Consider the following 22,053-nt stretch of genomic DNA (forward strand, 5'->3'; position numbering starts at 1 on the left):
ACCCTTATAACACACACACACACACAGACAAGAAATAAAAAATAAAAAACCAAGACCAGTAAAAACGGAAACTAAGACCAAACCCTAACTATAACTATATACACCCCTTCCCCCCCCCCCACAGCCCCAATAAATCAATAAGACAGACAGATAGATAGATAGATAGTACGTAGGTAGGTAGGAGAGCAGTAGAGCAGGCAAATAAGTAGGCAAGAGGCAAGCAAGCAAACAAAAAACTAAGTATTTAAAGCCCAGCCCCAGCAGCAGCAGGCGAGCCAAGCAGGCAGATCAAGAACATACAGCCATACACACCCATACACACACCCACACACACCACACCACGATAGAAACACAACACACACACCAACGTAACCTCAACCACACCATAACCACAGTAGCAACAGCAACAACAACAACAGCAACAACAACAACAACAACAACAGCAACAGCAACAACCATAAAACGCCGTCCGCTCTCCCCCCTCTCAGAACGAGTTAGAGTTAGTTTGTTAGTCGGCCCCGAAATAAAAAAGTCTGAAGTTCAAAACCCTTCTTCCCTACCACCTACCGCCTACCACCTACCACCTTCCGGAACCCTTACCCCACCCCCACACCAAACCAAGTCGTCCTCTCCCGTATCACTTACTATCACCCACCACCACCACCTCCACTACCACACCAAACCACCACTAACCAACAACACCCCTCAATGCACTCCCTCCCCTCCCTCACCCTCACCCTCACCCTCAACACCCTTACCACGCTCACTCTCAACACCACCCTCACCACCACCAACAGCAACATCAACCTCCCCACCCAAATCCGGCATCGGCAACAGCGGCGCAAACGCGCCCTGCGTGACCGCAGGACTAGACGGCGTGACGGAGATGGCGGGCGGAGGTCCGCTGCTGCCCGCCGCCGAGCTCTCACCTCGGGCACGGCTGGCGCTGTCGCCCTGCTGCGATGGGGGCAGGTTCAGTGCCTGTGCCTGGTCCTGTGCCTGGTCCTGCGGCGTGTCGAGTACCTCTGCCGCGTCCGTAAACGGCGAGGCCGTAGCAGCAGTAGCCATGTATGCGTGCTCAGCAGCATCAGCCTGCGGCGGCGGCTGCGCAGCGGCCGGGGCCTGTGCCTGCGTCTGGGCTTGAGGTTGAGATTGAGCCACAGCAGCAGCAACGGCAGCGGCAGCCTCAGGCACAACCTCGATATGCTGGGCACGGCCGCCCTTGTCCGCCTCCTCCTCCTGCCCAATCACGGCCGTCAAACTGCGGAAATTGAACATGGGCTCCGTGCCCGCGCCGCCGCCGGGCGTCGTGTCCTCGCTGAACTCGGCACCGCCGGCACCAGCACCCGCGGTACTGCCGCCGCCAAGACTGACTCCGCTGACGTTCGGCGATGGCTCGAATGACGAGGACGCGCCCTCGAGGCCGCCGTCGGCGCTTGTCGTGTTCCGCAGCGAGTCCTGCTCCGACTCCGACTCCGCGGCCGACGACGCCGATGACGACCCCGTCGAGTGCTGCCGCAGCGACATGCGGTGCGCGCCGACTGTGTTGGGGTCGAGTGTCGACGACGCGCCACCGACGGTCGAGTCTGAGTGCTGCGAGGGCTGCGAGTGCAGCCGCTGGCGGCTCTCTTCGAGGTGGCGCTGCGGATCAGCAGGTGTGGCAGCTGATGCTTCGCCCGCATTGACCGTCGACGTCGGCTCGCTCATGGGGTTGAAGCCCGCGCCGGACCGGTCGACCGCCTTGCCTTTGGTGCCGTCTTGGCTTGATGGGCCCGGCTGACCCTCTTCTCCAGGAATCTCGACGGGATGGAACCCATACAGCTTTCCGCTCTTTGCAGCCTTCTTCTCTTCCTTGGCTTTCTTCTTCTCCTCCTTCTTGGCAACCTTTGCCGCTTCCTTGGTCTCCTTCTTCTTCCGCTCTTCCTCAGCTGCCAAGCTCAGCCTGATTGCTTCCATCATCATAAGCTCTTCGAGGTCTTCCATCCGGGTCCTCCGGGAGTTGCGACGGGGCCGCGTAGGATCTGAACCCTCATCGCGCGGACGACTTGAGCCGCTGCCGGCTTCGGCGGCAGCAAGCAATTGGTTCAGAGCATCGTTGTTGGGCTGGCGGGGCGTACCTTGTCCGCTGCTACCAGGGCTATCACCAGCGAAGAGCGTCCTCCTTCTCCTGCCAAGGCTGAAACCTCTGCTGTCAGATTGATTGTTGCCAATAACATATGCCGCATTGTGCAGAGCCGTGGCCGCAGCAGATCTGCGCAAGGCGTGCGCACGTGCATCTGCCAACTTCTTCGCCCAGTCCGGCCGCACCTTGTCTGTAGTGATGACCTGCGGCGCATCTGCAGCAAGTGAGGTAGCTCTCCGCCTGTTGCCAGTGACGGGCTGGTTCACGTCAAGAGACGACGAGGAGGATGTGGCAGAGGTCATGTTCGGCGGGACATGTCCTTGGTATGACAAGCCCCGTCTGAACGGCGGCGATTCATAAGTAACGCCGAATTCGGGCTGCACGCAAAAAGGGCAAGCGGCGGGTTCGGAGACTAGCATGCAGTCGTCTTGGGGTTCGTTCTGGTTCTGGGCATTAGGGTCGTTCGGGTCGTGGTGCTCGGGCGGATGCGGATCGGGTCGCTTGATCTGGACGAAGCATTCGGAGCAAATCGGCTGGTCGCAGCAACGCGTTTTGTTGAGGTAGGGCGGGTAGTAGAGGAAGCAGATGGGGCATTCGGAGGCGTCCTTGTAGAGGAAGGCTTCGAGGCGCTGGCCGTTGACGTACGGATCCTTGGGTAGCATGACTTCCTGCGGTAGCATTTCGCCCTGCGAGTTATTCCTTGAGGACGTGGTCAAGGCAGCTAAGGTCTTAGCGCGGCCCCGGAAGAATGGTGAGGAAGATGTGTTACCCTGGGAGATAGGAGAGCTCGGCGACGGCAGCGAGAATCCCGACTGGCCTGGCGAGAGGCGTCCGGAGGCATCCGAATGCGAGGAAGCCGATCTGGCGGTAATTGGAACCATGAGGCCATTGAGGCTGTCGGCCGACTTGGGGTTCTGGTCGTCCGACGAAGACTTTGACATGTCATCCGGGACCTCGTCCGCCGGAGGGATGGGCAAGCCTTTGACGGCTGCGACAAGCTGGTGCTCGGTCCATGAATCCGAGTGGTCGTTCAAGCCTTTCCAAAATGGAGCCAGGCGCCGCTCAATCTGCAGATCTGCGTCAGCGCAAATCACAACGGCGTCGGCGGCGTACATACCATCAGCTGCCTGACGACCTGCTTGTTGAAGTCTTCGGGCCCAGTGTACGTGCCCAGAGTGACCAGGTATCCGCCGTCGACGCCTTCGTCGCGCATGCTCCGCTCGCGCTCTTGCGCTCTCAATTCCCGCTCTTTTGCGAGCTTCCGGGCCTCGCGCTCAGCCCGCGTCTCGCGGCGCGTCTCGACGGACGGCGGGTCTCTGTCGGGGGTGCCGAGGCCGAGGAAGGATAGGTCGGGCCTGCTGGTGTTGCGGCCCCCGCGTGAGGCGTAGACTCTATCGTCGGCGCTGCGGGAGGCGCCCGGATGGCCCGAGTGGGCGGGAGCATCGCGAATGCTGTTAGGGTGGGAGTGGCCGCGCGACGAGCCGGGCCGCGATTCCTTGGTGGCGTTGTTACCCATGGTGGCGGCGGAGGTGGAAGAGTGGTTACTATGCGGTGGACATGCGAAGACGGGCGGGTGGGTGGATGGCGGGGGCCCAGGACGGTGGCTCGTGTAGTGTCACAAGGACCTCTGAGTCGAAACAGGCCTCATCCGAGTCTCATAGTGAGAGGGCGCACTTCGCTAGATTGGCGGTGTCGGGGTAATGGGCGGGGTGGTTCGAGGGCGCGCGGAGGATTTGCGTGCGGGAGGCGAGAGGCTCTGGCCGCCGTGGGTGTTGCTGCGTTGTCGAACAGGCCGGCCGCCAGGCAAGAAAGTCACGACTCATCCACCAAACCGGTTGACTGGCTGCATGATGATGATGCTGATGCTGCTGATCTAAAAAACCATCGGATACTTCTCCGCATCCATCTACTCCGAAGTATATTCATACCTACCGAATCTCTATTTGTTGATCAACCCATATCTACAATATGTAATCTGTCCCATCACCTCAACGGCAGCTCCGTCTTTGCGCTTTCCGGCTTCAACTCGGGGCTTGCAGCGGGAGTCAGCCACGGCGCCTCTGCTTCAGCCTCCTTGCCCTTGAGTGTCTTGTCCTTCTCGCTCGCCTTCTTCGCGCCCCTCTGATTGACAAATCCTTTGCCCGGACTGTCCCACGCATAATCAAACCACTCGCCCAGACACTCCTGCACCCCCTCGGCCAGTATCTGCACCGCCCGCTTGCGGTTCAAGCTCCATTCATGTGCCCGCTTCCACCGTCCCGCCGTGTCTGCCGTCTGCTGCCCGTTCTCCAGCCCGTCCAAGATGCTGCGCCACACCATGAGCGTCTTCTGCAGCTCCGCGGCCGTGCTGACGCCCATGACACTGACACCCAGCTTCTTGCCGCCAACGTCGTCGATGCTCTCGCGCTTCCACGGCACTCCGGAGGCGGGATCGCCGCGCGAACCCACGGCCGCGCCGGCTGCGACCCACGACTCCATGGCGAAGCGCATGGCAATCACCTCGAGACGCTCGTCGTGCTGGTCGCAGAAGTCGGACGCCTTACGCACTGCGGCGCGCAGCTCGTCGTTGGCCGGATGCCAGTCGCCGAGACTGCCGAGCGGCACGCCGTCATGGCGCAGCAGACCCATGCCCAGCATGCTGGCGTTAGGCACCACGTCGACGCCGGCACTTTGCAGGCGCTGTGCCCCCTTCGTTGCAAGTGTCGTGTTTTGTAGCGTGAAGTTGGCGTAGCTCTGCACTACGTCCAGCGGCTCGCCCGTCTCTTGCTTCACGCGCTCGGCCAGCCTGCACAGCACGTCGAGCGGGTAGCCCGAGATGCCGACGTATCTAATTGTGCCATCCTGGTCGCGGATGCGGCGGAGCTCGCGTATCGCCGTTAGGACCTCATCCTCGCTCACAAACTCCACGTCGTGGCAGTAGACGGCATCTGGCAAATTAGCCTAAGCCGTCTTGCTGAGGGCACGAAGAATCCTTACCCAAATATGGTGTCTGGAGCCGCTGCAAGCTGCGCGCGATACTCGCCCGCACCCACTCCGGACTGTAGTCGAATTCTTCCGAGGCAACGCGCCCAACTTTGGTGAGGATAAAGTACTCTTCGCGCGGAAAGCTTGCGCGCACGTAGGGCGTGGCGAGGGCTGCGCCGAGGAGTGACTCAGAAGGGCCGTAGTAAGGCGACGTGTCGAAGGCGCGGATGCCGTGTTCGAGGGCGGTTTGGACAAGGCCGTTGGTGTCGAGGGCATAAGGGTCCTTGTTGTACTGGTGGTTGAAGGTGGCGGTGCCGAAGATGAGAGGCGGCAGGACCGCCGACAGAGGGGTTTTTTGCGCCATTGGAATTCAACGGAGGAGTGATAAGGGAGCTTGCGCTGAGGCTGCGACGGTGGATTTGCGCCTGTGAGTAGTGCGGATGAGTACTATGCTGTCAGTGGTATCGTGCGCGCAGGCTCAAAGGATAAAGCAATGGCTAAAAAGGTGGTCGGAGGCCCGCCGCAAGCTGCATTCTGGCTGCCTCGAATTCATAATCATGGGCCTTCCGCATCTGACTTCGGGCCTCTTCCGCCGTGGAGCCCCGACGATGGAGGCGTGTTTTGCACTACGCGGCTTGCGAATGATGCGATCAGCCTTGGCGAGCGGTGCATCGACATGATTGGCCATCGGCACCGTATCGAAGTGCAAATGACTTGCTCCAGCTTTCCGACTCCAGCTTTAAACTCCGACAGCGGTGCAGGGCCACAAGCCACTCAAAACTTTACAAAGTACAGTGCTTTCGGAAGCCTTCCCTCACTTCCGTCCCTCTTCTCACCTCTGCCCTCGAGCATGACGTACGGCCTTGCCTCTCCGTACCGCATTTGGATAAAAAGTCATGCAGCAAAATACTTTCTAGTCCAGTCTTTTCGTCATCTACTCTACTTATCTGGAAGCAGGTCCTATCCTGCCCCTAGTTTCCTGTGCATGCATGTCCTGCTGATCTATTAATCCTGCCTAGCTTATAACACAACTTCTGTTGCTAGCCTACTTTTGATTCGCCAGCAGTGCCTTCAGGGTCTATCGCAGTAATTTCAAATAGACAATGGATAGCAGAGCACTTAACATAAGTAGCAGCTCGAGTACTGTACCTTTATGATGTTTTCTGTTGGGACTGTCTGGGAAGAAACGTTGGGGCACGCAAGGGTATGGGGGACAGGGGAATAGTAAGAACGAGGTGGGGGCGACGGGGGCGATATAATAGGCATGGGAGAGGGATATAGGTATCTAAGCATGCAAGGGTTAGTGTAGGTATAGAAGTTTGTTGCAGGTAGGACACAAAACTAAAGTGTACGCTCACAAGGAGACATTCATATACTGTACAAGCATTAATGCACACACAACCGCGCTTACACAAACAAGCACCACCAGCACCGACACCCCCATGAACATTCATCTAGGAAGCGAATGACCAATCTCCAGCATAAAAAATCTCTGCTTTTTAATTTTTTCCCGTGCGCCGAGCGTCTGTTTCGCTCCTTCGTAACTAGTTATATGCACGTGAACCTGAACCCAGGTCCATCAGCGCATGTGGTAAGTAAAGGCCAGGACCTATGTAAGGATACACGCATAACGTGTGCTTCCAAACATGTTCGCCCATAACCATGGAGAAGTTAGTGTAGCCGCAATCTTGGCCGCGGCCGTCAGCCCTACGCGGTACGTCCGCTTGAGTTACGTCAAGTCAAGACCTTGCGACCTGCGTCTAGCGAAGGTGAAGCCGTACTCTCTAGCTATTAACATCGCTGCTGCGGAAGCCGTCGAGTGATCACGACCCTGCCACGGCACCCGCCCCTGTCAAGTCCATGCTGCCATCGGCGGCGAAGCCGTTGAGTGTCTGCCCATCGCTGGTGTAGACATGGCTGAAGACCTCAAGGTTGTCGTCGACCAGCCATTGAAGATCCTCGCTCTCGGGCCGCAATGTCCGAGCCAGCCCGTTGCCGGGACGAGGGTAGTGCGCTGGCGGATCACTGTCGTAGCCATCACCGTAAGGGTCGTTTTCCGGCTCTGGCTCGACCATCGTGGGTTGCGCTGGGGCGGTGGAGAGTTGGGTATTCACTGTGGTGTGGGTGTCTGGTAGGGATCGGATGGCTGAGTCGTTTTGGGGCAGTGCTATTGAATGGTTGCTATGTGACATGGTGTCGGCAATGGTCGAAGTGAAGTTTGATTGTGATGCGTCGGCGTTGGACAACCTTGCGACAACGTCTGCGGGAATGATACTTCGAGCATTTGGCGCAAATACTGGGAGGTCAGGATGTATATTGACCGCATGCATCAATAGCTCGGTTAGCTTGGAACTGGACAGCGTCCCGAAATATGCTCGTTTCTGTGCCAAGGTTAGCTGTGGTTTGGATGTGGTTCCGTCCATAGAACGCACTTCTGCTGCAGACAGGCCATTTCCAGCCACAAGCTCCGAGACACTGGGTATCGCATGGTCCTGCTTCGTCCTTGATATCATGCAATTCGAACAGAACCATTCCTTCTCGGCCACCTGAATAACCTCCCTGTCGATTGGCGGATCATGGCAATACTGGTGATAACCACTGTTGCAGCCGTCGCAGAAGACTATCATATTACTCGCCGGACTGTGACCTCTTTGGCAGACTTTGCAAACGGTCGTTTCCGCCGCTCGGCGCTGTGCACGCTTCTTCTTCGGGCCCGTCGAAGGAGACGGCAGGACAGGCGTGAACTGAGTCGGTTTCGTAACGTTGCGACCGGACTTTGTCTTGGTCGGCAAAGGCGTGTAGGAGGAGGATATATCCGAGTCGTCCTTTGCACGTACCCTCGTTAATAGAGAAAGGTGGAGCAATGTGGGGGACAGGTCGACTCACCTCACTATCCGGAGTGACTGCCCTCTTCCTCTTCCCTCCCTTAACTCCGCCTCTTCCTCTTCCCCGTGCGCCACCTCTTCCGCGCGTCGATGCCGCGCTGTTGGCAGACGCGGGCGTCGCGCTGTGCTCTCCCGCTGCGGTAACGCTCTCAGCCCTCGGAGTGCCCGACATGGCGGGTTTGGTGCTTCTTCCTTTCCTGACTGCTGATGACATGGGGGGAGGAGTGGGTATCTTGTCGCTCGTAACCATGCTCTTTAGGACTTGCTCTCGCGCAGCTTCCCAACCTGGGGTGCCAGCATGCGCCGAAGCATTCGCGCTGACGCGTCGTAGTATTTCCTCGGTGGAGGCGGAGAAGCCAGAGCCAAAGGACGGGGGCTTGGGGGGAAAGACGGGCGTGGTGGCAGGCGCGGGCTTGGAAACTGGCACAGTGTCGCTTCCGGCCCATGGTTTGGATTGCGGCATGGGCTGGGTCGGCGCAGCGGGAGATGGCGCATTGGGCGACGGCGGAAGGTGCGCCGGGTGCTGGAACGACATGGCGAAGCAGGGTGCGATCTGGCGACAGAGAGCAGGTGAGGGGACAGGATTGGGCGCATGTGAAGCGGACGAGCAAAAGGCGTCGTCGCGTATCGCGGGAATGAGCGCACCGCAGCAGCTGCCCGTTGAGCTAGCGGTGCATGGGCCACCGCATCACCGCGAGCGTCATCGCGTCTACATCTGTACGAAGTATCATCCACTAAGCTACCACTCCTTCGCTCCGCAGGCTCGCTATGTCCTCCTCGTCCATTCCCACTACCTCCCGCAGTATCTCGTCCGTATGCTGTCCTGTCTCGTGCGTTAGCTTGCTTCCTTTGCCATCTTGGCTACTCAGATACACCACCTACCCAGCGTCGGCGGCGGCGATCGAATGTTGGGCGTTGAGAATGAGTACTTGACCGGCGTATTGACCAGCTTGATCGGCCCACATTTGGGATGCTCGACTTCGGCAACCATGTTGCGCGCGAGCACTGTTGTTGCCTCATCGTCAGCCACTTTTCTCCAGACTGTTGGACTGCCTTACCGTGCTCGTGGTTGAGCGTGCCCTGGATGTCGTTGATGGCGGCGTACGGCATCCCACTTCCTTCAAAAATCTCTAACCATTGCTGCGTCGTCTTCTTCTTAGTCTCGTTCTCAATCAACTCCTCTAGCAGGTCTCTGTTCTTGACGCGCGCTGCGTTCGTAATGAACCGCTCATCTTGGATCCATTGTGCCTTTCCTATACGCTCACACAAAACTCCATACAGGCGATCATTGCCTCCTCCCAGGAGAATGTCTCCATCAGCTGTTGCGAAGGCCCGGTAGGGCACAATTGATGGGTGCGCTGTTCCCCATCTTCCCGAGTCTTTCTTTCCGCTGATCAGGGCAGAGCTCGCAATGTTGCTCAGCGTTGCAACTTGACAGTCACTGAGTGAAACGTCTATCTGCTGCCCTTTGCCTGTTCTGGCACGGCCTAGCAGCGCTGCCATAATTGAGTTTGAGGTATACAGTCCGGTTGTCAAGTCAGTAACAGCAACGCCGACCTTAACGGGAGCTCCGTCTCTGGCTCCGGTGATATGCATAAGGCCCATTTCTCTAAAAGTAGCTGTCAGTTGGGCGCCAACTACAAGCTCAACAGCCTGTCAACTCACGCTTCTACCATGACATCGTAGCCAGCGCGATTACTGTATGGCCCTGTTTGGCCGTAACCGGTAATACTTGCGTAGATCAAGCTCGGGTTGACCTTCGAAAGGGTCTCATAATCCATGCCGTATTTTTTGAGTCCTCCGGGTAGGTAGTTCTCAACTAGCACATCACAATCTTTTGCGAGCTTGTGGAGAATATCTACGCCGGCCGGATGAGCAAAAGAAAGTCCAATAGACTTTTTGTTCCGGTTGACCTGAGTCCGGTTCAGTAAGCGTCCAGAGAATCCAAGATATACCCTTTCATACAGATAGGAAATAAGCGCTTTCGCCTGGGCCTTCGGCGTCGTCGGCCACATATTTGGCGTATGGTGGGCCCCAAGCTCTTGTATCGTCACCCCGAACGGGATGCTCAACCTTGATGATCTCCGCACTGGAGGCAACGCCAATTAGTATTTGCGTATTCCAATCCAACCTCAACGGAGGTGGTCCATACAGGATTTCCAATAGCGTACCCTAAGTCACCTAGAATCTGCGTGCAGTACGGCTGGACAGTTGAATGAGTATGGTGAATATAGCAGACGAGACATAGATCTTACCCCCGCGAGGACTCGGGTCATATCCAGCACACGAATGCCCGCCAAAGGAAGAGTTGCTGCTTCTGCTGCTCCGGGCGCCGTCGCGAGGCCCCTGCTCCGCATTGCATTGCAATTGGCCCAGAGGCTGTTTCGGCAGGTTTGCCGAAGCAGCGAAACTGGTGCGCGAGTGATGAGCCTTGACATATTGTTTTATTGAATTTCGGAGGAGTGTCGCCAAACGAACAACGGAAAAGAAGCAAGTGTGTCGAGAGATGACGGGAATGGGAAGCCCGTGGTGCCCCGCAACCGACAGTCGGCTGGGGGAGCTTGGGCCGAGGATCATCGCCTGCTTTATGCGTCACGACGCGTCTCCATGTCTCCCTGAGCAGCTCCTTAGCTCCTCCAAGCCACTTGCACTATAACCAATTGACCATGTTCACCGGCATTGTTGAGATTCTCGGAAGTCAGTTCCGCCATACAATCCTCCAGCACCCCGGACAGAAGCTAACAAACCCAGCCGTCACCCGCCTGGAAAAGCAGGATGACACCTCCAGCGGCGGCGGAGGAACCTCCCTGACCATTTCAGGAGCTGGAGAAATCCTGGGCGACTGCCATCTCGGCGACAGCATTGCGGTCAACGGTCAGTCTCGCCAATTGCTCATGGACGTGGCCGTTCCCTAATGTCGTCCCGCCAGGCACCTGCCTCACCGTCACCGAATTCGACAAGGACTCCTTCAAGGTGGGCGTTGCCCCTGAAACGCTCCGCCGCACGAACCTGGGTTCGCTGCAGCAGAACTCCAAGGTCAACCTCGAGCGCGCCGTCTCTGCCTCGACGCGCATGGGCGGCCACTTCGTGCAGGGTCACGTCGACACCATCGCCACGATCCTGTCCGTCACCCCCGACGGCAACGCCTTGACCTTCCGATTCCAGCCCCGTGACAAGTCCATCCTGAGATACATTGTCGAGAAGGGCTATGTCACCCTGGACGGTGCGAGCTTGACTGTTACGAAGGTTCAAGATGGCGAAGACGGTTGGTGGGAGGTCATGATGATCGCCTACACCCAAGAGAAGGTCGTCACGGCCACGAAGAAGGCCGGAGACGAGGTTAACATCGAGGTAGATATGGTTGGCAAGTACGTCGAGAAGAGCGTTGAGGGGTACTTCCAGGGGAAGACCGGAGGCGACATTGCCATCCTCGAGAAGATGGTCACTAGGTTGGTGGATGAGCGGTTGAAGTCTCAGGGCAAATAATTCAGAAGCACACTGTTTGCAGGGGATATGTCCAATCGGGATGGCTAAAAGGTACATACACTGGTTGTATGGTTCTGACTCCTGAGACATGAGGCGGAGGCTTGGGTGTCAATACGTCGAAGCGTGGCGCAGCTGAAGGAGTGAGGCGGAGCACTAGGCATACTTGATGTAAGGCTTCGGGCAAGCATTCTAAACGAACTGTCAGAATATAAAAAGCCGTTTTCCGTGCTCACTGGAACCTCCTCGTCCTCCTGAGTCCTGAGGCTACACGCCCCGCTCCTGACTATTTCGTACCAAGCCGTGTCCGCCTTCCGTATTTGGGCATGGATACCTTCAAACCCGCGACAAAAAATTGACACTAATTCTCAACAAAACACTCATATCCCTTTCAAATATGGCCATATTTCCACATAACAAGCTGTTCGTCTTTCAAGAACCAGGTTGCAGCCGTCCGTGTTTCACCCACGGGTACTGTTGCGAGGCGGCCACGCGCGACATGATTGGACCGTGGTATTTGACGCGTTTCCAGCACATCCGGAGAAAGCTGCAACCACCAAGCCAACCATCAAAATGCTCTGAGTTCAGCTGATCCATGGCCGGAAAAAGACCACGGGGGCCCGCAGTCTGTCAGCTTACTACCTCATTGTCGCGATACAGACGTTTTGCCTGCACTGTTCCACAATGCACGCGCGCCGATTGCTGACTCTGAAATGTGAGCAGCGGTTGCTTGCTTTCGACTTTTCATAGTGTTCTTTATCCGAGTCTTTTTCATTTTTGTCAATTTTCAAAAAAAGAGATGCATCATGCAGGGGAATCCTTCGTTTCGTCCCGCTATAACTGATCGAGATGTCCGACATGCAGTCGCGGCACAGGTGAGCTGCAATTGGCTTATTTTCCAGCCGTCTGCCAGCAAAGACAGCTCAGCAATCGATGCAGAGCCGCGCCCGCTCCTCCCCGGTTTTGTGGCCCCAGAGGGTGTGACCAGACGCTGCTTTTCCTTGTACGCCGTAGCTGCCGACCGTTGCTCCCCAGATCTTTCCTCCCCCAGCCTGATGGGCGGTGGACTGCCGGTATTTGGTGCGGCCATCGAGAACACACCGGTATCCATTGACAGGAACCCCTCCATCGCGTGATGCAGAATGGATTGGTCACTTGTCGACTTGGCCAACGACGCCCAGGACATCGCGCTCGGTCTGCAGGCGCTCCTGCAGGACCTGTCGGACTTTGAAGATGAGGTTCTCGGCAACATAAGCGCCCTTTTCGCCCTCAGCCCAGAGCTCCGGAGACTCGAAAAGGCCCTTGAGCGCCCCAAGAGCCGTCGCGCAGCAGCATATGTCACCGAGGAAGTCGACCTTTTGGCTAGTAGCTTGCAGCTGACTCTCGAATCCATTCGAAACTTCTTCGGCCAGTCCGAGTATAGGACTCTGAGGGCTTGGAATGAGCTCGGTGACCAATTTGAGTCGGAAGGGCTACTCCTTGATGACCGCCTGGGCGAATACCGCCAACTCGCATCGAGCATCTGCGAGTACCTACAAGGGTACGGTTGACTATCCTTTCCCATTGAAGCCCCATGACTCACCTCGGCCAGCGCTATCGCGGAGGAGGATTTGGGCGATGTATCGTCATTGGTCAAGCGCCTGAGAGCGCGACAAGCTGGTATGCTTAGTCCACGCCGCTGCCGTCCTGGCTTAACGCAATTGGCTCTTCCATGCCCCGCATCATGAGAGCCTCAATCTCGTCGCACTTCTTATAAGCTGCTGACAGGCACCAGTAGGCAGTTCTACATCCCGTCCCACCATGCCAGCGAGACCGCACCTCCCACGGCATCCTCACTACACCCAGCCGGAGCCGTGCTGCGAGTACGAACTCGACTCCAGCGATTATGGAGACTTTGGTGATACGCCATATCCCTACCCGCCAGCGCCAGAAGTGGCGTCGCCAATGAGCCCTACATTTTCCAACTCCTCTTACGGCACCTACCACTCTTCCGACGCTTCGGTCACCGATGGTCCGCCCAGCCCATCACAACATTGGGCAGTCAGGATCTTTGATGGGCGGCATCCATGGACGCAGTTCAGCGGAGCGCTCGGTCAACCGTGAGTAGCCACCCACGCCGCAAAATCAAGCAACTCTATACTCACACAAGCAAAGGACTCGATGTCTCGGCAGAGACATGCCCGAGGCAGTCAACCGCCTTTACGCAGACGGATTTCACAAAGTGATTGAGCTGTAAGCCGCGCTGCCCACGTGCAGAGGCCAGCTCCCGCACTAACCAGCCCCCAGGCCATTCGACAACAACGAGGCCGTCGTGAGGCTGTACTGGCGTCCCAGCGACCACCGCGCCCGCATCCTCTTCCTGACTATCGACCAACTGGGTCGCCGCCATCGGCACTGCATCCCGTTGACGGCCTTGCGCTTCATCCGCACTGGATCGTGCTTACAGCTGTGCCGAGTCAATCATCAGGATGGGCAGCTGGACTTGTGGGCGAACCTGCGGTTTAACGGATATGAGCGTAAGTAACCTACCTGCTGTAAGAGATGTGGTGCTGGGTTTGGCGGAGCTTACAGTGACTGACTGCTGCTGGTGCTGTCTGCAGGGATGGTCTTATTTTACTGCGCGGCGGTGGCTATGAAGCGCCAGGACTCGATTGGCACTGCGCCGAACATGGAGGACTTCTTCCAGCCGGGCGAGAAGATTGAGTTCGCAGGGTATGCACGCACGCTCATCCCTTCCATCAAAGTCCTGCTTATCAACCCCTCACCTCTCCCCATCCCCTCCCTCCCTTGCTTCTCCTCTCCTCACACTAACAACCCCCTCCACACACCAGCGAAATCGAAGACGACCACTACAGACACGCATTCCGCATTTTCCGGGACCGCGCCAGCGGAGCCGTCCGCTTCGAGGCGACAGCGTTGCGCGGCCCGATGAAGAAGACGCCGATCTGGACGGCTTTCGTGACGGCGTACGTGGGCGCGCGGGCTTGGATGCGGCGGCTTGGACCCCGGACCGTCAGTCTGAGCGAGCTGCATCCGTATGTTTTCTGCGAGGGGTATGCGCCGCCGCGCGGTGTGGGGGGTTGCTTTGAGTTGCGGTTTGGGCTCGCGGATGGTGAGTTGAGTTTTTGTTTGTTTTGAACGTTGTTTGGTTACTTTTTCATCCTCCATCACGGAAGGGGGGGATTGTCTATCAGGGAGCAACACTGCTAACGCGCACCATTGCAGACTGTGAAGGCTTCGTCCGCCTCTTCCACCGCATCCCGGTGCCTCGATGATTAAGAAGGCCACCACGACGACCACGATCACAACCACGACAGTAATGCAGCGGCATGATGATGATTACGCACGAGTTTACGATATACGACTTGATGACTGACGGCAGAGCGAGCGCGCGAGTAGGGCATGACAGCCGACCCATTCATTCGTTCACTGGCACGGAATATGAACATCGGCAAGAAAATCAGTAACTAGTTCGAGCAGAGGATTGCGTGTCTAGGTGTGAGTCTGCTTGCTTAATCCGTAATCTCAAATCATATAGGATGATTTTGTCTGAACAACGTCGTCTCAAGGTATATGGATAACAAAGCAGTGTTTAGCATTGTTGCAAACCACCTTTTCCATTATAACCTGAACAACGAACTCACTAGTGTATTGTCCAGCAACAACTCATAAATCCGAAATTATATACGACATTAACCACGAACAATATGTATACCGCATTACCTATAAATATACAGCCATGGAGATGAAGACCGTTGTTTTCATATCATATAAACTCACAAGAACAACATACACACGATGGCAAACCTTCCAACTAAGAATGAGTTCCTCAGCTCGGGTTTCGACACCCTGGCTGTTCAGGAGATCCGGGAGGAGGATCGTAAGTGTGGTATCTGTCGCACCCCATACGGCGAGACTGATAGTGACAGTGAAATTGGCAGTGAGCCCGAGTCACCTGTACGCATAAAAGCCTGCGGACATATATTCGGGCTCGACTGCCTCAAGAGCTGGATCGATGCAGGTATCGATTCCAGCAGCCAGTGTCCGACTTGCAGAGCAGTGCTCTTCAACGATGACACCGAGTCGCCCTTCATCAGTCTCATCTACCCATGGGGCGACGACTCCAACCTGACCGTGCCTGCGGAAGCGGCAGACCGGATCTCTGAAGGCGTATACGGTGTGCCTCCGCGCATGAACATGGAGGCGCTTCCGCTGATGGGCTCGCACGACGATCGAGCCTTCACGCTCGACCATCAGCGTGAGGTCCTATCGCCCGAAGAGCTGTTGGGGTTGTTGCTCGTTACGCGGCGCGTCCGAGCGCGGATGCTCGAGAGAGATGCAGATCGCAGGACTACCATCAGGACAATGATGAACTTCTACCACGAGCAATGCATTGATCTCGACACCAGGTTGGTTGAGCTTCGGCGGCGGAGAACGGCGCTGGCAGATGCCACTGCGATTGTGGCATCGCCATGGGACGTGGGGAGTGAAGCCCTGGAGATGGCATCGCTTTCCATCGAAAGGCTATGTGAGAAGTTCCAAGACTTCATGCCGGAACAGTGGTCGAACCTCAGCTGGTCCGGCCTACAGCACAGCGTCGTTCATGACCTGCCGAGTCTTCGGGACGAGCTCCGGGAGAAGCGGTTGAGTCTTCCGCAGGACATCAAGGGCACCAGGGACAAGCTGGGCAACGTCCTCTACGAGCTCGGCGTGATCTTAGACAAGCATATAGAGGGCCTGCCTCGACTCCAGCAACAATTGGAGCGCATGCAAGATCGTCATGCCGAGCAAGTAAGACACCTGAACGCGGCAACCGGTCCGTGGGTGACGCTGCGCGCGGATGCAATGGCCATCAACCTGGACAACATGGGCCAGTGGCTTGTCAGCTTCATGCCAGGCCACTTTCAGTACCGGGATGGCGACATCAACCTGTTCAGAGAAGCCGTGAATCGCGTGGTCAACTGGATCCGCGAGCATGACGGGGAAATGCACCCCGTCAACCGTCTCCATGACTATCTGGACAACGCGAGCCTTGTCATGAACTTTGATAATGTCTGCGTGCTGGACATGGTGAGGGGTCTCATCCAGATGGCGATTGGGTTCCGCGTTATCCGCGAGGTTGAGGTCAACGGTGCTGTCTTTGGCGACTAGCTGTGCCGGGGCAGGTCAGTCTTGCTGATGTGCAGGGTGAGATCGTGTGAGTAAAGTAAAGTATAGAACGCGGCTTTATTGTTAGAGAATGATTGGTAGCGAGTCTTTTACGTAAAAATACTATAGCGGCTGGAACGAGCCCTTTTTGTATAACTATAACTATACGGAGCAGTGATGTGCTTGCATGGAAATTGAACGGGAGTGTGGCATGGTGGAACAACAAAGAAGCAAAGTAAATATAGAAAGTAATGCACGAAGAAGAGTGGCCTTGCAGTCCAATCATTTACAGTGAACCGCAGTATTGCCTTGTCTCTTGAACAGTACCCGTTACTCGATTAATAATTAACTCTCTTATCATACTCTCTCGAACCCAACAACGAACATATAATTACATTGTCCAATAACAACAACATTGTCCAGCAACAAGCACATCATCCAATACCAAGCCCACACGCTGTGCAGCAACAACCCGCTCACCCAAACCCACACCCCACAAACAGTGCCTACACCGCCGTTATATAAAAGCACAGCCATGGAGGCAGTAATCCCGCATTACACGATAAGACACGCACGCACTTGCAAGCCGCACATAGCACTTACTTGCGTGATCACTTACTTACGAGAGCAGGCAGTTACCTACCCACAACACCAACCAACCACGGCAAACTCAACAAACCCGCTTCCCAGCATGGCGGACACATCACCCAGCAGAGCCGAGTTCTTCCGCCACGGGATCGAGGTCCTGTCACCCGCGTCGCTAGCCCCTGAGGACCGCACGTGCGGTATCTGCCTGGAGCAGTATGGGGGCGGCGGCGATCACGACACCAACCACGACGGCGACCACGCCGACAATAGCGACAGCAACGGTGAGGGTAGTAGCAGCAACAGCAACCAAGACGGCGAGGGCGAAGCTCCCGTCCGACTCAAAGCATGCGGGCACGTCTTCGGGCAAGAGTGCATCAAGGGCTGGGGCGAGGTGGGCGGCAGGGCCAGCTCCGGCGCCGTCAGGGCGACGTGTCCGCTGTGTCGCACCGTGCTGTTCGAGGACGTGGCGCCGCCGCAGGACGTCATCCGCGCTAGGATCACGCATGGGGATGCTGTTGTCGAGATTGTGGTCTATCTTTGAGGATGCGAGGAGGTGGCGAGAGAGAGGGAGGTGGTTGTGGTTGACGGGAGATGATCAGGTAAGTCGAATCTGCCCCTTTCTGCTACTGACTGCCTTCTCTTAGTTCTTCTGTTTTCTTACAGACCGGCTTGACTGATCTAGGTAAGTCGTGTTTGTCCCTTTGTTACTGACTGCTTTTTCCCTTGGTTTTTCTTTTTGCTATAGACTTACGGAGTACTTGCTTGACTGTACTTGCTTGACTGTACTTGCTTGACTGCAAAACATAGACATTGAAATTGAAATTGATAGACCGACATTCAGATTTGTATTTGGAATATGGAATTGTATACTTATCTTATCGTAACGCAACAACCTCTACAATGTAGGTGTTTGGTAACGATGGTGAACGATGGTGAATATGACTCGAAAAAGATGGAAATGATAGACAGGGTATAAGTTACCTACTATTTCCTAGACCTAGCTTCGAGAGCCAGCCGAGGGAGATGTGCATGTAACTAATCGAAACAAGGACTTACTACGAAAAAAAGCATAGATACGGATCTATTTAGGGGGCACTAATACTAAGATTGTGCTGCTTATAAATAAAAAGGAAGAATAAGAAATCTCGCCCCTTGGAAACACTAGCCTCTCGGAGACAAGACAGCCCTAAGAAGAGTCTTCTGCTCTAGAGGCTGCGATAGTATTGCGTGCTCTTTTATACAATTAGCCCTGTAGTGGTAGATTCTTTCAGCGAATCTCCTATACTCTACACAATTTATAAGGAATATATTTTCCGAAAGGCAATCTCTTCTAAGAGTATATAACTTATTAATGGATTCTTAAATGGGTTATGCCGAAGTAAAGCTTTTAGTATCTGTCTTTTATTTCTTAGAGAAAGCTTGTCCGGTGGACACTAACAGTGGTATAGAGTAGTATATTACCCTCGTAAACCGCGGGTTCTTACGAGTGTTATGGCCTGGAATATTTTTTATTGTCTGAGCTGAGGTATACGGATCGGTAATGGTAGTTTAGAAGATTTATTAAGTAAAGTGTTAGCTATATTAACTTACAGTTATTATGATTTAGATGGCAGTTGTTGAGTTAAAAGCTTATAAGCCTAACAGCATCTGGGAAATTACCGGTTGATAGAGGAGTATCCGTATATACGTGGTGACTTTTCGTGGCAGTATTATCTGTAGCTAGGTAAAAGTTTCCTAATAGTCAACGAATAAATAATAAACAGATATACAATAATCTAAAGTAAACAAGATAGAGTAGAATTAATGCTATACTTATATCAGATGAGTCCACACAGCTATAGCGGGAGGCAGTGGCCTTTTTGTTAGTACCGCATAACTACACACAGCTGGGAAACAGTTGATTTGAAATAGTTTATATCAGCAACTATAGAGTCTTTTTGTAGTTCCTCGTGTAAAAAGATAGCGAAAGGAAACTTTTTACGTACTTTTCTGAGTACGACTTGTATGCTTCAAGAATGCAATCTGAAATCAATCGACAGAGCACACATGAACTGAACGATAGTTTTAAGTCTTTCACAGAATATTGGTGGTCGAAGTTGCCGGGGTATAATACATCGTCCAGAAGCTGTTCGCACTCTGTGCACCAAATCATTTTGATCTTTTCAAAGACATTAGAGAATTGCAACTTTGCCCTGGTACAAATAGAGGAGAAGCCTCCTCAATCCTGGATGTTTGTTCACTGTCGTGTCTTTGTTTGACTGGGTCTAGCCTGGTAAACAAGGGTAAGATAAGCGACAGGAAGGTATGAAGAGAGGCGTGCAAGAGTCTGATGTAATGGTTGGAATAAGATATTCGACGTGAAGGCCTAGAAGTTGTGATCCGGTCTCTGTTGTCGCGACCCGGAACACCATGATTGGTGCGCTAGCTCGGGGTCTGCCGTCTACGACCGAGGCTTGGCGCGATTTTGCCCGGCGGGAAGTCAGATCGAAGACCACCACCACATAGAGCAGACGACGGCCTACAGCTCAGCACCCGGCTCCCGCCCGCCTACACAACCCAATTACCCACCGAAGCCCGTCGCTGAGCCCACGCGGGCGCGCCCGACCCCACAATGTCCCAGACCATTGGCAAGGTACGCCGACCGCAGCCCGTCTGCACACAGCCCGCACACTCTCACACCTCCGCAGACGCGCCTGGCCTACAGCCGGACATGGCACCATCTCAACGTTGGCACCGACCCGCGCCCTCTCGGTCGCCTCGCCTCACAAATCGCCCTCGTCCTCATGGGCAAGCATAAGCCGATCTTTGACCCGTCGACGGACTGCGGCGACTACGTTGTCGCGACTGGTTGCAACGACCTGCACACGACGGGAAAGAAGCGCGAGCAGAAGAAGTACTACCGCCACACGACTAGGCCCGGTAGCCTCAAGGAGATCACCATGGACAAGTTGATGCAGAAGTGGGGTGGTAGTGAGATCTTAAGGAGAGCGGTTAGCGGCATGTTGCCCAAGAACAGGCTTAGGAAGCCCAGGTTGGCGCGGCTGAAGAGTGAGTTTAATCCTCGGATATTGGCGGAAGGGTAGAGAGGTTTGTGAACGTGAAGGCTAACGGATCTCGTGAACAGCCTTCGAGGGCCAGGCGCATCCGTACAAGAAAAACATCCTGCAGTTCTCTGGCCACAAGTCGATTACCGAGATGCCAGAAGTTAAGGCTGCGATCTCGGCGCAGACTCCGGTGAAGGCGGAATGAGCGTGGCTACCATACCATTAGACGGCGTTAGGTTTATGGGTTGGGATCCGAGGGTAGTGGGAATGCATGGAGACCTCGGAGATTTTCAAAATACGGGGAGCATTTGTGGCTGTGTCGAAATTCTCGTAGTCCTCTTCTACGGAGGTTGTAAATGGATGGCTCAGCTATCAAAACTGCAGTCTTTCTGGCCTGGATCAAGGCAGCAGACGCCACGCTCGGCGAACATTTCCAGCTCTGGCCCATCTTCCTTGGATGAGCTGCGAAAAGGCACAAAGATTCGGCAAAGTATCGTATCGATTGTAGGATATATGTACAGCTTGAACCAAAAACGCCAAACCTCGCTAAATGATATCATGCATTTGCGTCAACCCGCTTTCACAACACGAATGGCGAGGTATTAGTTTATAGCTTCGCCTTCTGCGAGCCCTTGCGACCAACGGTGCACTGGATCAGGCCGTTGGGGTCAGTCTGGGGAGCATAGACCTCCGCATCCTTGCCGGTGTTCTTCAGGCCCTTGAACCAGCTGAGGTCTGGAAGCTGTTAGTGTCTGCGGCGAATAGAGATGTGAACTCAACTTACCAATCTCAAAGTAATGCTTATTTGGCAATGAGTAGCTGACGGTCTCCGTAAGAGGCGCAGCAGCCAGAATCTGGTCGCACATCTTGTACATGGTGTTCTGAACACTGGCGCTCTCGTCCTTGGCGAAGGTGTCCAGCGTGATCTTCCTCGCCGCCACAAACGCCTCATCAAACTTGTCCACAACAGACCTGACTTGCTGCAGGCCAGAGAACTGCTTCCACTGCCACTCAGCTTGGACCTCCGTGCTCAAGATGCGGTCCCACGTCTCAGGCAAGCGAGTGTACTCGTCGCGGTGGAAGCCGTAAAAGGCGGAGCCAGTGCTCTTGAGCACAAGCAGCTTGTCAACACCCGACTTGATGGTGATACCCTTGCCTTCGCGCACAACGGCCTCAACGGTGCGCACGTCGGTGCCGTCGCGCAGGAAGCTGTGCGGGTGCGGCTTGCCGTCAACGGTCATGCGCGACCACCTGTGCGTGATGATCTTGACGTGCGCGGCATGGATGTGCGCGTACTTCTCGACGAAGTGGGTGCCCACGATCGAGGCGAAGAGCTCCGGCGGGGTGACGGGGTTCTGCTTGGCAAGGACGTAGGTGGTTTGCTTCTGGGTGTCGGTGGCTACGACGACCGAGTTGTCGGCTTCGGTGTAGCTGCGAGACCGGTTAGCTGCTGGTTTGCTTCGATATATATCTGTGGATGGGCGTACGAGGTCTCAATGTCGCCCTCGAGGAGGACGCGGACGGTCTGCTCGACGACGGACTGGGAACCATCAGGGTGCTTGTGGACCTTGTACAGTCTCACATTGTCCTTGCCGTAACGAGCGTAGTTGAGCTGGGACATGATAACTTGTGTAGCTGAGGGCAAGTGATATCTCTGGCGTCTTTGGAGGGGGCGGAAGGACAATGGAGCTGGGTGGAATGCAGCGAGGTAGCTCTAGAAGGCAGGGCACGAGCTGGTTTATATTGACCCTTATCGGCAAGCTGAATATGCGGACATGGCCATAGGCCTTGCGTATCCTTACTGCATCAGATAGCTCTC

At 55.3% G+C, this 22,053-nt stretch overlaps 11 protein-coding genes across 11 annotated transcripts; 6 read left to right on the top strand and 5 right to left on the bottom strand.

Annotated features, from left to right (window-relative positions):
• Positions 1-705: 705 nt before the first annotated feature.
• Positions 706-3,638, bottom strand: K452DRAFT_295467 (uncharacterized protein; the record flags this gene model as incomplete). The annotated part of the gene is made up of 2 exons (XM_033541815.1): positions 706-3,189; positions 3,240-3,638. 2 exons carry the CDS (start codon positions 3,636-3,638, stop codon positions 706-708), a joined length of 2,883 nt encoding a protein of 960 aa, XP_033400606.1.
• A 351-nt stretch (positions 3,639-3,989) lies between these two features.
• Positions 3,990-5,664, bottom strand: K452DRAFT_265338 (uncharacterized protein). Its single transcript, XM_033538744.1, has 2 exons — positions 5,099-5,664; positions 3,990-5,049 (listed from the first exon to the last, which is right to left on the bottom strand). Exons 1-2 carry the CDS (start codon positions 5,448-5,450, stop codon positions 4,106-4,108), a joined length of 1,296 nt encoding a protein of 431 aa, XP_033400607.1. The 5' UTR covers positions 5,451-5,664; the 3' UTR covers positions 3,990-4,105.
• Positions 5,665-6,410: 746 nt separating this feature from the next.
• On the bottom strand, positions 6,411-8,556 carry K452DRAFT_349281 (uncharacterized protein). The gene is made up of 3 exons (XM_033545589.1): positions 7,973-8,556; positions 7,519-7,911; positions 6,411-7,467 (listed from the first exon to the last, which is right to left on the bottom strand). Exons 1-3 carry the CDS (start codon positions 8,504-8,506, stop codon positions 6,910-6,912), a joined length of 1,485 nt encoding a protein of 494 aa, XP_033400608.1. The 5' UTR covers positions 8,507-8,556; the 3' UTR covers positions 6,411-6,909.
• A 149-nt stretch (positions 8,557-8,705) lies between these two features.
• Positions 8,706-10,247, bottom strand: K452DRAFT_221751 (uncharacterized protein; the record flags this gene model as incomplete). The annotated part of the gene is made up of 7 exons (XM_033536530.1): positions 8,706-8,794; positions 8,854-8,976; positions 9,030-9,580; positions 9,637-9,884; positions 9,937-10,060; positions 10,143-10,174; positions 10,227-10,247. The coding sequence occupies 7 exons, from the start codon at positions 10,245-10,247 to the stop codon at positions 8,706-8,708; spliced, it is 1,188 nt and encodes a 395-aa protein (XP_033400609.1).
• Positions 10,248-10,591: 344 nt separating this feature from the next.
• Positions 10,592-11,687, top strand: K452DRAFT_265344 (uncharacterized protein). Its single transcript, XM_033538745.1, has 3 exons — positions 10,592-10,668; positions 10,723-10,845; positions 10,901-11,687. The coding sequence occupies exons 1-3, from the start codon at positions 10,638-10,640 to the stop codon at positions 11,455-11,457; spliced, it is 711 nt and encodes a 236-aa protein (XP_033400610.1). The 5' UTR covers positions 10,592-10,637; the 3' UTR covers positions 11,458-11,687.
• Positions 11,688-12,420: 733 nt separating this feature from the next.
• K452DRAFT_131776 (uncharacterized protein) lies at positions 12,421-15,163 on the top strand. Its single transcript, XM_033535293.1, has 8 exons — positions 12,421-12,994; positions 13,046-13,113; positions 13,229-13,553; positions 13,609-13,686; positions 13,741-13,970; positions 14,055-14,166; positions 14,286-14,566; positions 14,680-15,163. The coding sequence occupies exons 1-8, from the start codon at positions 12,597-12,599 to the stop codon at positions 14,727-14,729; spliced, it is 1,542 nt and encodes a 513-aa protein (XP_033400611.1). The 5' UTR covers positions 12,421-12,596; the 3' UTR covers positions 14,730-15,163.
• Positions 15,164-15,252: 89 nt separating this feature from the next.
• Positions 15,253-16,605, top strand: K452DRAFT_295473 (uncharacterized protein; the record flags this gene model as incomplete). Its single annotated transcript, XM_033541816.1, has 1 exon — positions 15,253-16,605. The coding sequence occupies one exon, from the start codon at positions 15,253-15,255 to the stop codon at positions 16,603-16,605; it is 1,353 nt and encodes a 450-aa protein (XP_033400612.1).
• Positions 16,606-17,293: 688 nt separating this feature from the next.
• On the top strand, positions 17,294-17,731 carry K452DRAFT_295474 (uncharacterized protein; the record flags this gene model as incomplete). The annotated part of the gene is made up of 1 exon (XM_033541817.1): positions 17,294-17,731. The coding sequence occupies one exon, from the start codon at positions 17,294-17,296 to the stop codon at positions 17,729-17,731; it is 438 nt and encodes a 145-aa protein (XP_033400613.1).
• Positions 17,732-19,685: 1,954 nt separating this feature from the next.
• Positions 19,686-20,777, top strand: K452DRAFT_284282 (uncharacterized protein). The gene is made up of 3 exons (XM_033539919.1): positions 19,686-19,822; positions 19,878-20,238; positions 20,315-20,777. The coding sequence occupies exons 1-3, from the start codon at positions 19,802-19,804 to the stop codon at positions 20,437-20,439; spliced, it is 507 nt and encodes a 168-aa protein (XP_033400614.1). The 5' UTR covers positions 19,686-19,801; the 3' UTR covers positions 20,440-20,777.
• On the top strand, positions 20,174-20,871 carry K452DRAFT_131906 (uncharacterized protein). The gene is made up of 2 exons (XM_033535294.1): positions 20,174-20,238; positions 20,315-20,871. Exon 2 carries the CDS (start codon positions 20,436-20,438, stop codon positions 20,838-20,840), a length of 405 nt encoding a protein of 134 aa, XP_033400615.1. The 5' UTR covers positions 20,174-20,238; positions 20,315-20,435; the 3' UTR covers positions 20,841-20,871.
• Positions 20,716-21,936, bottom strand: K452DRAFT_284283 (uncharacterized protein). The gene is made up of 3 exons (XM_033539920.1): positions 21,722-21,936; positions 21,019-21,665; positions 20,716-20,969 (listed from the first exon to the last, which is right to left on the bottom strand). Exons 1-3 carry the CDS (start codon positions 21,853-21,855, stop codon positions 20,842-20,844), a joined length of 909 nt encoding a protein of 302 aa, XP_033400616.1. The 5' UTR covers positions 21,856-21,936; the 3' UTR covers positions 20,716-20,841.
• Positions 21,937-22,053: the final 117 nt, after the last annotated feature.

This window comes from Aplosporella prunicola (assembly GCF_010093885.1).
Source record: "Aplosporella prunicola CBS 121167 unplaced genomic scaffold K452scaffold_5, whole genome shotgun sequence".
Taxonomy (NCBI): domain Eukaryota; kingdom Fungi; phylum Ascomycota; class Dothideomycetes; order Botryosphaeriales; family Aplosporellaceae; genus Aplosporella; species Aplosporella prunicola.